Genomic DNA, 14,212 nt, shown 5'->3' with positions numbered 1-14,212 from the left:
TCTGCTTACTGTTACAGACACAACAACCAATATTGCCAGAAACAGAGTTAAGGATGGTTTTGGAGTCTTAGTCAACTCCCATATGTGCCTTGACCAGGCAAGTCCAGGGTTTCAAACCGGTGACCTCAGCATTTCCAGGTCAACGCTTTATCCACTGCGCCACCACAGGTCAGGCGAGGATCTTTTTATACTCAATTCTGAAGTATGATATTATTGTTATGTTCCTAGATATGGGTCTTACATTTATTATGCTGGTCCATATTCTACAGAATTGGGAAGTTGGATTTTATATTTCCTTAAAATATGACTCCTTTTGTTGTTGCTCTTCTTTCTGGAATGACTGTTGATCAGAAGATGGACCTCTTTTTTTTTTTAATACAGAGACAGAGTCAGAGAGACGGATAGACAGGGACAGACAGACAGGAATGGAGAGATGAGAAGCATCAATCATTAGTTTTTCGCTGCTCATTGCAACACCTTAGTTGTTCATTGATTGTTGTCTCATATGTTCCTTGACTGCGGGCCTTCAGCAGACTGAATAACCCCTTGCTCAAGCCAGCGACCTTGGGTCCAAGCTGGTGAGCTTTGTACTCAAACCAGATGAGCCCTCGCTCAAGATGGCGACCTTGGGGTCTCGAACCTGGGTCCTTCACATCCCAGTCCAACGCTCTATCCACTGTGCCACCACCCGGTCAGGCTGGACCTCTTAATTATTGTATCTTCTTTGTTTTATTCCTTATTTTTCTATCTCTTCTTTGTCTTTGTTCTCTCCTCTCCCCGAAATATACTTTGTTTTTATAATTAATTGCGTTTTTATGTTAGACAATCATGTTTTTAATTATTAAGAGTTGTTCTTGCTTTGTGTTTAGTTTTCATAGTATGCCACTTTAGTTTTGAGTCCAGTATTATCTCAAATCTCTGTTGAAGGTACTGATTATAATGAGTTTTCTTGTATTTGAAGTTTTTTTCTTTCTCTTTATATTACTTTTCCTCCTGGACCTTTTTCTTTTTCATTTTTAAAATTTATACCTTGATTGTCTTGTTTTAGAGCCTTTTAAATGTCTAGTAATCCATACATGCTGGTATTTAAGACTGAGACAATGGATACTGTATTTGAGCTCTGTGTTTAAGGGGGTAAGCGTAGTAGAGGTCTACTGTTCTGAGTATAAGCTTTCTTTTAATTGCTCTGTTTTTATTCACTGTCTTAACTCTTCCAACTTCAGCTGTTGAGTTTCCTAGTTCTGTGTAATAATGGCTTTCTCCTTGGCATATCAACTTCATTCCTCATAAAGGACAGTATTCTCTGAGCTTATTTAGGCATAGGTTATGCTCCATTTATTTTCCATATTCCAGAAAGTTGTTAAATTTGTTTGTCCATAGATAGTCCTCTCTTCTATTTTCTTTTCATTTTTGTTTTATGCCATTTTAATCCTTTAATATTACTTTAGAGAGATCTACCTACAGAGAAAGGAGATAAGTAGATAGATACTGTTATTCAACCAACTTTAATTATTGGAAGACCAGATACTTAGGCTTTTGATGATGGGAAAGGTGTGGGGAGGGGTGTGAAGGAAGAGAGGGAAGAAGAGAAAATAAATCCCAGGGTGAGGAAAGTGTGCAAGCAAAGGTTTGGAAACAACTGAGAATTCCTCTTGATAGTGTTGTAATGGTCAGTTAACAAATACTTGCTCAGTGAATAAATGAATAACATTTTCTGACATGCTCAATTGCTGAAATTACTTTGAAAATAAATTGTATTTGAATATATTTTAAACAAAGAAACCAAATTGATGATTTACTTTTTTTTTTTTCCAGGATCATCTCAAAAATGGCTACAGAAGAAGATTTTGCCGATCTCCCAGGTGATTTATACACTTATATGTCGTCTAAGATGACTTTTCTTTTCATCTTTAAAAAGCAGAATTTTTAAATGAAGAAAGGAAAAACTATTACCTCTGACTAAAATAATGATTTCTATGTCCACTAAGTATAGACATTTTATATAATTATTTTATATTAACAAACAAATAGTAATATAAGCAATACAATGACATAGTGGTGGTGGGAAAAGAAATTCATCTGATAAATGAACAGGAAGAGGCAGTTTCAGTTATCACTGATGACAGCCCACAGAAAAAGAAAGCACTGTGTCGATGGGATTAACCCTTTAAGCAGTACAAATGTTCATGTATGTCCTCATATCTCCTGACCATCCAGACTATAATTGTACAAAATTTTTATTTAAAAAAATGTGTAAGGCAACATTTAAAAAAGGCTAATGTATGTCCTTTTTGTTTCCATAAATTGGTTATCAAACAAACATGATTTTAAGTTGATAAAACTGGAACTAATTTCATTTTTTGAAAAAGAAAACACTCCCCGGAGTCAGTGAGCATGAAAAAAACTCACTATTCAAAGGGTTAAATAGTAATAAAAAGATACAGCTTGTTTGGTGGGGCTAAAAGAAAAGGTGTGGCTATAAAAGGGTCTTAGAAGGATCTTTGTGGCGATAGAACGGTTCAATATCTTAACTTGTGGAAATATCTGAACCTACATAAATGATAAATTGTATAGAACTAGATATATACACACAATTGAGTATATGTAGAACTAGAGAAATCCAATTAAGATTGGTGTATTGTATCAATATCAGTATCCAGGTTCTGATAGTATACTAAAGTTTTGCAAAATGTTTTGAAATTTGGGGGAGACTATAAAGGGAGCAAGGGATCTTGTCTATATTTCTTTTTTTTTTGTATTTTTCCGAAGCTGGAAACGGGGAGGCAGTCAGACAGACTCCCGCATGTGCCCGACCGGGATCCACCCGGCATGCCCACCAGGGGGCGATGCTCTGCCCATCTTGGGGCGTCGCTCTGCTGCAATCAGAGCCATTCTAGTGCCTGAGGCAGAGGCCACAGCGCCATCCTCAGCACCCGGGCAAACTCTGCTCCAGTGGAGCCTTGGCTGTGGGAGGGGAAGAGAGAGACAGAGAGGAAGGAGAGGGGGAGGGGTGGAGAAGCAGATGAGCGCTTCTCCTGTGTGCCCTGGCCGGGAATTGAACCCGGGACTCCCGCACGCCAGGCCAATGCTCTACCTCTGAGCCAACCAGCCAGGGCCTGTATTTCTTACAACTGCGTGTGAATTTAGAATGACTTCAATAGAATTTTGTTTCTTTTACTTTTTTATTTTAATTAGAGGAGGGGATACAGAAACAGACGCCTGCATGCGCCCTGACCAGGATCCACCCTGCAAGCCCACTAGGGGGTGATGCTTTACCCATCTGCTACACTTGCTCTGTTGCAACCAGAACCATATTTTAGCTCCTGAGGTGGAGGCCATGGAGCCATCCTCAGTGCCCAGGGCCAGTAGAGCCATGGCTGCAGGAGGGGAGGAGAAGAGAGAGATAGAAAGAGATAGAAAGAGAGAAGTGAGAGGGGGAAGGATGGAGAAGCAGATGGTTACTTCTCCTGTGTGTCTTGGCCAGGAATCGAACCCAGAACATCCATACACTGGACCGACATTCTACCACTGAACCAGCCAGTCAGGGCTTCAAAGCAATTTTTAATTCATTTTAGAGAGGAGAGAGAAAGGGAAAGAGAGAGACAGAGAGGGAGAGAGAGAGGAGAGAGAGACAGAGAGAGAAGGTGGGGAGGAGCTGGAAGCATCAACTCCCATATGTGCCTTGACCAGGCAAGCCCAGGGTTTCGAACTGGCGACTTCAGCATTTCCAGGTTGATGCTTTATCCACTGCGCTACCACAGGGCAGGCTTCAAAGCAATTTTTAATTGAAAGTTTATATGATTTATAAACTATTGTTAAGATTAATGATATTGAATCAAAAGTACTGTACATTTGAAAAACTTGTTAAAAGACTATGTTACTTGGAGCTGTTAGGACTTGTGACACAGTCTTTATTAAAACAGTTAAGGACTGAATGAATTTGTTCAAAAAATTTATGTTCTTGTTTAGATACAACATTAGCCTAAAATAGCTTTAGATGTGGCTGTTTGACCAAGAAGTGTAATTATTACTGTAGATTATGACATTCTTCCTTGCATAATTTTCAGGGAACATTTGGACTTTCAGTTACTTGTTTTGTCCTTAGAGAATAAAGGTGATATTTTTCCGATTAAGTAAATTAACGTTTTATAATTAGGAAATAGAGAATTTACAGAATAGGTGGTAACCAAAATAATAACTTCTGAATGATATGTTAACATTTTTCCTTCTTTCCTTCTTATTAGGGCACTTGACATTATTAATATGAGGCAAGGCCAGAACCTAATGGTAATCTTACAAGACTGCTTTGAAGATAAAAGTAAGGCTTCGTTTCCATATGGACTTTGAGGGTCTGGATGGATGAAGATATAAATTTGTCATATTAATATCAAATGCAGCAAATATGTTTCAGCATTTAAATATTATAAAATATTTTCCCAAGAAGTTTGAGTACATGTGCTATCCTTCATGTATCTTTGGTACCCTGAGGATAATATTGGCAAAAAGGAGAATAATTGTCATTCTCTTTAGTTCTCACCAGATTCCCTTAGTCTGGATATTCATAAATAATGATCATATATAAGAGAAAGTATTTCGTGTAATAGAAATAAATGTGCAGAATTCTTGGGGTCACTGGAAAGCTTGAAATAATGTTTGGTGATATACATTAGTTTCTAAAGAAATGCTAAATTATGGCAAGAACTTTTCTAAGTACTGATCAGTGTCAGAAGGTACTGACTGGAATAAGAAAACAGGCCAATCAAAGAAATAAACATAGATCATGGAAAAGTATTTTCTATATAAGCTCTGACATATATTCCTTCAGTATCTTTCCTTTTTTTCCCCTAGTTCCTGGTGCCTTCTGTGATTGTTTGAACTTGAATTAATGTCTATACTTCATTTAAGCTAATTGTGTTTAAAGAGTCACCAGACTTTTTTTTTTTTAACAGACTTCTTAATCTGTCATATAGGGCTTTTAATTGAAACTAAATGACTTTATAGTGTATTTCATTTTTAAAAATTTCTTTTTTTTTTTTTTGAGGTCTTGCCAGTGATTTTAACATAGAGCCTGCAAAATCAGTGCTTTATTCAACACCTAAAAAAAAAGACACTTGTCTTCCGTCACCAAGCAGAGAGGTAAGTCAAAAAGAAAAGCTGGTAGGTACAGGTTTAATGTTTTAATGAGTGAAGCAATACACAATGTAGTAAGGTACCTTTTGGTTGTTTGTAAATCTTAGTCTTAAAAAGGAATTTTATATTTCCATTGATTTTTAAAAAATAAAGTTTGGAGGTATTCGTGAACACTTTGATTTGACATTTCCTGTGTTTGAAATTGGAGGTCTGGGAATTGGAATTATCAAATTAAAACACAATTTATCACTTCTAAAATAATACTCAAATTAGGTTTTTAGGAAAGTGGGCAACTTTTGAAGTTTCTAATTTAGGTTGACAATTTGGCTATTTTCTGAAAACCAAAGCAATCTATTGCTATACGGGGAAATTAATATTTTATCGATTACATAGCTTAAGAAGACAGATTGATATTACTCTACAATATGGCAGACTTTCAAATACAGTTTTTTGAAATTCATGGTTGAAGAGAAAGTATTCAAAAGTACAATACTAATTGGAGATAAAAATCATATAATCCTAGAATAATATTGATTACAAACTTGCATTACAAATAATTAAATATATATATGGCCTTTTGGTTGTAAGGAAAGAACACAGAGCTGTTTCTTTCTGAATTGACAGACCTTTTCCAGTGTGACATATGAGATTGATTTTTGAAGTTAAATCAGTTTTTTTTAAGATTCCTTGACTTGGTCACACAGTATTAACTGTTTTTGATTTGCTCTGCTAATATTTAAGATCTTTGCATTAATGCTCATGAATAAAACTTTTTTTTCTTTTCTGAAAGTCTTGTAGGGCTTTGGTTTCAGGGTTTTGCTAGAGTTCTAGGTCATATGTAACAGATTGTAATAGGCCAGCACTCCTGCTGGTTAAAAAAAGATTAAAATGGAAACAAATCATATTTTGAGAGACATGGGAAGCTATGGAAGGAACAAGGGCTAGGTGAACTAAAATTCCAAAGAGAGAAGAATCCTTAAAAGATGAGGTGACAGTTGTTAGTTCCTTCCCTGAGAGTATTGGCTAATTTTGGACAAAACCTAAAGGTTTTAGGTCGGTCCAGACAGAAGGAGTCTACTCTGGGAAAGTAGAGTTTTTGTCAGCTGTGCAGGGCTGACATGACAAAGTGGAATCCAGAGGCACTCCAAATGGACAGCCACTTTTCCGTACAGAACATTTGTAAGTTTTGGAGTGATGTAGAACTCTGGGCCAAAAAGGTGGAGTGAATATGCAGACTTGGTATGCTAAGAATACAAAGTCCTGCTGCAAGAGAGGGACCCACCACAAAGAAAGATTTGTCTGATTTTGAAACAGTATGGGGCAAAAGGCTAAAAAGTTTAGCAAAAACCTCCAAAAGGATGAACTGCATATCTTACAATCTTTTAGGGCTAAGGAAACAGACCGGCTCTCAATCACCCAGGAGCTCATTCTGAAGAACAGGGCAGACTACAAGTGACTGTGTCTTACTAAAACTTCATCTTGGACTGACACAGCTCAATTCTTGAGAGAGGATCTGATCACTTCAATTTAATCTGCTTAAAAGGAGAGGAGGAGAACCTATTCTATAGAAGTGTTACTGGGGGCCTTTACTTTTTTTTTGAAATTAAACTTTTATTTTTGAGATAATTGTAGATGTAGAAGCAGCTGTAGGAAATGAGAGTTTAAGCCCATTTACCCTTTATCTAGGGTAAAGGTAACATCTTGCAAGACTAGTAATCATATCACAATCAGGATATCACAATGATACAGAGAAGATAGAGAATGATCCCATCACTGTTACCCTTTTATAGTGACACTTCCCTCCTGGCTTTACCCCCTCCTTAACCCTTGAAACTTCTGTTCTAAATTTCTACAATTTTGTCATTCAAACATATACTATAAATGGAGTAATATACCATATTTCCCCATGTATAAGATGCACCATTTTTTGAAAAATTTGGGGTCTAAAAACTGGGTGCATCTTATACAGTGGTTGTAGATTTTTTTACTTGCATTTAAGAAGTGTGGCATTTCAAATGCCATAGATGGAACTGAGGATGAGGCAATATATGAAGACAATGATTCGTCATCAGATACAGATGAGGTCAAGCAAATGGATGGGAGTTTTGACAGTGATGAGGAGTTGTATGAATTATATGATGAATAAAATCTGAGTTCAATAACTATGTAATACTTGTTTCTTCAAATATTGGGCCCCAAAATTAAGGTGCATCTTATACATGGAAACGTCTAATACATGGGGAAATACTGTAGTATATAACTTTTTGGAGTTGAGTTTTTCACTCAGGATATTTCTTTGGATATTCATCCATGTTGTTGGGTGTATCAGTAAGTCACTTCTTTTTATTGCGGAGTGGTATTTCATGGTATGAATGTACCATAGTTTGTTTTGCCATTTGATTGTCTCAATTTTTCTTGATTTAATTGTCTTGCTTTTACCATTTGTTGATTTTCTGTGTGCCTGTGACTATAATTTATTGCCTTTTTCTTTTCTTTAAAATTTTTAAATTGAATTTTATTGGGGTGACACTGGTTAACATAATTATACAGGTTTCAGGTGCCCAATTCTACAACACATCTCTGAAACCATATTGTGTGTTTGCCCCTCCTGCCAAGTTATCACTATTTTTTGTGACAGAATTATAAACATCTTTTCAGTCTATGTAAATATGCCATGTAATTTATCATTTTCATTTCTTTTTTCTGGAGGTATCCCTCCTAGATCTCTGTACTCCTCTTTTTTATAATTTATTTTAATTTTTTTATTTTTTCACCCTTAGGCTTGTCACATAGGTGTTGCCATATACACATAGGTGTATCCAGGGAAGTCCCTTCTCTTTTTTCCTGCTTGCAGCTCATATTTATTGGATCTCAAGTCTTCCTTTTTCTTGCTTTCTGGTTTTTTGATGGGGCTCATCTTTTAGTAGCTTTCTGAGAATTTAAGACCTAAAAAGTTTGAAAATAGTATGACTTTACCCTGATGGTTAATTTGGGTTGGTACAGAATTCTGGATTGTAAATTACATTTCTTCAGCTTTTTAAAGACGTTCTTTTTTTTTTTTAAGCTTTTGTGTTTTGTGTGCTTCAAATATGGTATATTACTTCATTCTGAATCCTTGATTTATTTTTTTTTTGTGAGTGAATATTTTTTCATTTTGTAAGCTTTTAGGATCATGTCATCTTTTTAATCTGAAATTTTATGGTATTCCTTGATATAGGTTTCTGTAATTCCTTTTTAAAGATTTCTTTTAACTGTTTCTGCTTCTGCAAGTACTTTTTTGCTTACTTTGCTCATTGACTTTCATGCTAAGAGTCCTTTGTCAAATGTCCAGTGATCCTTAGCTGTCTCCTCATTAAACAGTGGGAAATTAAAATGGTGATTGGAAGCTCTATTTATTTGCGCAGTAAAATTTGTGCACTAACAGATTTCACTGTTGTATGATCTGTCTGGGTCATGTCATTTTAGATAACTGGGTATTAATAACTGGAGGTTTTTTCCTCTTGGCTTGGTACATTTTTCTGACAAAGAAATCTATTTTGGTTAGGAGTCTGATTCTAACCATAAGTATTCTCAGCCAGTTGGGGCAAAGGAATGGTGCAATTTGAAATCTTCTATTTAATATATTTGTTTTTAGTGTATTACTCTTACCTTCAACTGTATCTCATGCCAGTGGTTCACAGTCCCTGATTCTGAAACATCTAACCTTGTGCTAGGGTTGGGAGAGGAGAGGCTGAAATTCTTACTACTTCCTATGTGTACTTTAAACAACTCTTCTGTTTGCAGGCCCCACCTGGACCCCTCTTTTAAAGGTGCCTTTGTACTTCTAATTACTGATCTTACCAGCTTTTTTTCCGTAAACATAAATCTGTCTGCTTCTGGTCTTTCTCTATGGCTAGCATGTTTCTGCTCTTCATGAGCTGATTAGTTTCTACTGAGTTGCTTTTCAACCTAATGTTTGTTGACATCTCTCATCTACTTCCTTCCCTTTCCTATCATCCTTCTGGGTTTATATATTTTTTCTTTTGTGTGTGTGTGTGTGTGTGTGTGTGTGAGAGAGAGAGAGAGAGAGAGAGAGAGAGAGAGAGAGATAGGTGCGAAGCATCAACTCATATCTGACCATGGGGTCATGTTGATGATCTCACTCTCAAGCCAGCTCCCCACTTTCAAGCTCGTGAGCCTGCACTCAAGCCAGCAGCCTCGGGATTTTGAACCTGGGACTTCCGTGTCTCAGGTCAATTCTCTATCCACTGTACCACCACCAGTCAGGCTGGGTTTATACATTTAAAAAATCCTTAATGAGGTTTCAAGAGGGAGCAGGGTGTAGTGAAACTTTTTTTTTTAATGTGATTGAGTTCTATAGTATCTCCACTGAACACCAGTGCAGTGCTTTATTATTTCTACATTCCCCTCTTGATATTTTTAGCTTGTTTTCACCATTTCATTATCACAGTGATGTATTGAACATCTTTGTTCATGCTTCCTTGTGCATATGTTGTAAACTGAATTTCTCTAGGGTATGCACATTTGAAGTGCAATTGTTAAATATTGTCAATTTTTTCTACAAGATGGTTTACTAGTTTTCTTTCCTACTGGCAATAAAGGAATGAGACTTCCTTTTCCTAGAATTTTAAAATTTGGTGTATTTCACATTTACAAAATAAAATATATAATATATGTAAGATATTAAAAATAATGTGAGCCCTGGCCGGTTGGCTCAACAGTAGAGTATCGGCCCAGCGTGTGGATGTCCCTGGTTCGATTCCCAGTCAGGGCACACAGGGGAAGTGACCACTGCTTCTCCACCCATCCCTCTTTCCCTTCTCTCTCTATATCTCTCTTCCCCTCCTGTAGCCGTGGCTCAGTTGGAGCAAGTTGTTACCAGGCGCAAAGAATAGCTCCATGGCCTCGCCTTAGGTGCTAAAATAGCTTGGCTGCCGAGCAACGAAGCAATGGCCCCAGATGGGCAGATCATTGCCCCATAGGGGGCTTGCCAGGTGGATCCTGTTGGGGCATATGCGGGAGTCTGTCTCTGCCTCCCCACTTCTCATTTAAGAAAAACAGTCAAGTAAAAATAATGTAAGTGGACATGATGTACCCATCTCTTAATGTAAGAGACACCAATATCTTTGAAACATCTTTATGCTGCTTTCTGATCTTGTTCTTTTGCTTTTCTTCCCTGGTTTAACCAGTTTTTTCATCCATTTTGGATTTTACATAAATGGGATTATTATGTATCATACTTCTTCAACTTGCTTTTTTGATTAATCGTTTGTATTTGTGATTTCATGTACTTTATTCATTTTATTATTGTGCATGTGATACTATATATATGACTATGCCATGATTTATTTAGTCAATCTTCTGTTAGAATAGGTTTTTTTTGCAGTTCAGAGCTGCATTGTTTCTGTGATAGATTATATGAAATTTCAACTACTAGATAATGCTAAATTGTTTTCTAGTTATATACGCTGGTTAAGTATACAGTTCTAACAGCTGGTTTATTATTTTTAAATATGTTTTTGTTTAAAAACAAGTATGTTTTATCAGAATTGGTAATTTAATAGAGTAGATTTAATGTTGTATTCTTTTTTTTATGCACAGTGCCAGATATCACAGTCAAAGTCGGTCCCAGGTTCTTCAAGAAAGAAAGGAGCCTCTCCGCGGTTCCCGACAGAACCCAGCGAAGATGGCAGCACATCAGGTTGGTGGCAGGCCTGTGGGTGTTATCTCTCTAGATATATTTGTTTGTTTATCTTTTTTATTGGATTTATTGGGGTGACATTGGTTAATAAAATTATATAAGTTTCAGGTGGACTATTCTGTAATACATTAGATATATTTAAAAAGTCAGAAATGTTGCAGGTAGTACTTGTGTTGGCTTGAGTGACAAGGTCATGGTCAAGTCTAGGCAGAATTGTGAAATGAAGTTGTTTTTGAGTCCCTCTCAAGTCCATTTTTTAGTAGTTTTTTTTTCTTAATGTGAAAAGGAGGTTTTATGTGATTGTTTCTTTGCTTTAGTGGTAGGGACATTGCTTACTGGGATGTGGTAAGAGACATTAAAAAAGAATTATTATGGGGACTATAGCTTTAGTAGTGTTCAAATAAATTTTTCTTTTATTTATTTGTTATTGATATTTTGATTTTTCTAAGATTTTATTTGTTTTAGAGAGGGGAGAAAGAGAGAGAGAGAGATAGATAGATAGAGAGAGGCAGAGACAGAAGGAAGGGAGGAGTAGGAAGCATCAACTCCCATATGTGTCTTGACCAGGCAAGCCCAGGGTTTTGAACCAGTGACCTCAGCGTTCCAGGTCGATGCTTTATCCACTGCACCACCACAGGTCAGGCTGATTTTTCTTTTAGAACAAGAATAAAGATACAGTGTGTCCGTAAAGTCATGGTGCACTTTTGACCGGTCACAGGAAAGCAACAAAAGATGATAGAAATGTAAAATCTGCACCAAATAAAAGGAAAACTCTCCCAGTTTCTGTAGGATGATGTGGCAGCATGTGCGCATGCGCAGATGATGATGTAACACCGTGTATAGAGCGGAGCAGCCCACGGCCATGCCAGTCGAGATGTGGACGGTACAGAGGAAAGTTCAGTGTGTTCTGTGGCTCGCTAAATTCAAATTCATGACCAAAGTGCAACATGAATATCAGCACGTTTATAACGAAGCGCCACCACATAGAAATAACATTACTCGGTGGGATAAGCAGTTGGAGGAAACCGGCAGTTTGGTGGAGAAACCCTGTTCTGGTAGGCCATCAGTCAGTGATGAGTCTGTAGAGGCTATGCAGAGGTCCCCAAACTTTTTACACAGGGGGCCAGTTCACTTTCCCTCAGACCGTTGGAGGGCTGCCACATACAGTGCTCCTCTCACTGACCACCAATGAAAGATGCCCCTTCTGGAAGTGTGGTGGAGCCGGACAAATGGCCTCAGGGGGCCGCATGCGGCCCGCGGGCCATAGTTTGGGGATGCCTGCTATATGGGATAGCTACCTAAGGAGCCCTAAAAAAATCTGTGCGTGAGCCCGCATTGAATTGCACTGAATAGGTATGAAACTGGGAGAGTTTTTCTTTTATTTGGTGCAGATTTCACATTTCTATCATCTTTTGTTGCTTTCCTGTGACGGGTCAAAAGTGCACCATGACTTTACGGACACTCTGTGTGTGTGTGTGTGTGTGTGTGTGTGTATGTTTTTGTCTTACACATTTTCTGTGGCTAGGAATTAAGTGTAGCCTAGTTAGATGGTTCTAACATGAAATCTGTCATGAATTCGTTGCCAAAATGTTGGGCAGGGTTTTAGTCATCTGAAGGCTTGACTGGGCTATATTTTTCCAAGATGACTTAGTCATGTGGACTGGTTGCTGGCAGGAAGACTTAATTTCTTCCTTTGGGCCTTTCCATGAGCATCTGGAGCATATAAAATAATTATTTTTTGTTGATAATGTTTAATTGGCCTGTAACATTAGTTTCAGATGTATATCATAATCATTTGATGTTTGTATATACATAGTCACTGTTCTTTTTTCTTTTTGTCCCATTTACTTTAGTCAGTTATATGTGCTGCTACTTTTTAAAGTTTTCTTTGTTTACATTTTTCAAATTAGAAAAGTCCTTCATTGAAATAGGAGTCAAAGATTTAAAAGAAATTTCTAATTGTTGCTCTTATCCCACTAAAGTAACCTTCCATACCTTATTAGTGTACCTAAATGAAAGCATACGTGAATGTGTGTTTGTGCACGCATACACAGTTTTAGTAGAGTTTTTTTTGCAGTTTTCTTTTACACCAACATTGTAAGGAAGTACCTTTCTTCTGATAGATTACTTACTATTCTGCTTTTTTTCCAATTTGATCCAAGTATTAAATCATCTTGTCACTTCATCTATTTTCATGATTATGACTGAACACCTTTGTATAAGTGTATTGGCTATTTACATCTGCTCTTATCTGAGTTGTCTATTTGTATCCCTTGCCCATTTATTTTTCTTGATTATTAGAGCTCTTTGAATTGAATATCTGTAATCATTCATCTGTAAATTGTAAGACCAATATTTTTCTAAATGATCCCTTGACTGTTACGGATTTTGCTTGTAGTATCTTTAGCTATATGATGGATAAATTTAATATATTTCCATTGTCAAATGTATGACTTGCATAGATTTTGAGTTGTTTGTTCTGGTTAAAAGGTCTGCCTTATTCAATGATATATATCAGTGTTTTTCAGCTTCTGGTCCATGGGTTGGTCTGCCAGATATTTCATGCCATTCGGCAAAAGAGTTAAATCACCTATTGATCTTAGTCAAATTTGCTTAAGCTCAGGGTGATTTCTGCCTTAGAATTCCCTGAAAAAATTTTCCTATTTTCAGCAGTCCTCAAATGTAAAAAAGATTGAAAATCATTGGTATACATATATGATAGATTTTCATCTTTAACATCTTTTTTAATGTGCTGATATAATTTATATTCACTACTTTATGTTCACTAGTCCCCTGCAATTCACAGGTCTTTCTTCCTTCCTATGAATTTTTAGTTTTATTCAATTCCCAATAAAATTTTGTTGAAATTCTAACTAGAATAGTATTTAATCATAATTTTGTGAGAATTCATATTTTTATGTTATTTGGGTGTTCTACATGAAAATGTATTTTATATATTTATGTCCTTCAAAAATGTTAGTCTGAAGGACACTGTCCATAAAAAGGATAACCCACAGAATGGGAGAAAATATTTGCCAATAGTCTGTCTAATAAGGGGTGTACATCCTGAATATATAAATAATTCCTGCAATTCAACAATAACAGAAATAAACTCAACTAAAAAATGAGCAAGGGACTTGAAAATTACTAGTAATTGGAGAAATGCAAATTAAAACCCCAATAAGATACCACTTTATACATACTAGGGTAGCTGGTATTAATTTTTTGAAAAAGGAAAACAATTATTCATGAGAATGTGGATAAGTTAGAATCCTTGTGCATTGTTGGGAGTGATGTCAGACAGTGCAGCCACTGTGGAAAACAGTTTGGTAGTCCCCCCAAAAATTAAATCTAGAATTTAATTGCCATGTGACCCTAGTA

At 36.6% G+C, this 14,212-nt stretch overlaps 1 protein-coding gene across 1 annotated transcript in view; it reads left to right on the top strand.

The window, feature by feature from the left end:
• The window catches only part of CENPC (centromere protein C), a 70,161-nt gene that overhangs the window by 4,267 nt on the left and 51,682 nt on the right, over positions 1-14,212 (top strand). The window contains exons 2-5 of the mRNA XM_066387789.1: positions 1,816-1,862; positions 4,245-4,318; positions 5,042-5,136; positions 10,732-10,831. Coding sequence (XP_066243886.1) covers positions 1,816-1,862; positions 4,245-4,318; positions 5,042-5,136; positions 10,732-10,831 — 316 coding nt within the window. The remainder of the gene's footprint in view (positions 1-1,815; positions 1,863-4,244; positions 4,319-5,041; positions 5,137-10,731; positions 10,832-14,212) is intronic.

The sequence above is a fragment of the Saccopteryx leptura genome, chromosome 5 (assembly GCF_036850995.1).
Source record: "Saccopteryx leptura isolate mSacLep1 chromosome 5, mSacLep1_pri_phased_curated, whole genome shotgun sequence".
In the NCBI taxonomy this organism is placed as follows: Eukaryota; Metazoa; Chordata; class Mammalia; order Chiroptera; family Emballonuridae; genus Saccopteryx; species Saccopteryx leptura.
Note: the sequence above shows the minus strand (reverse complement) of the source record. Positions and strands in the feature narration are given on the sequence as shown.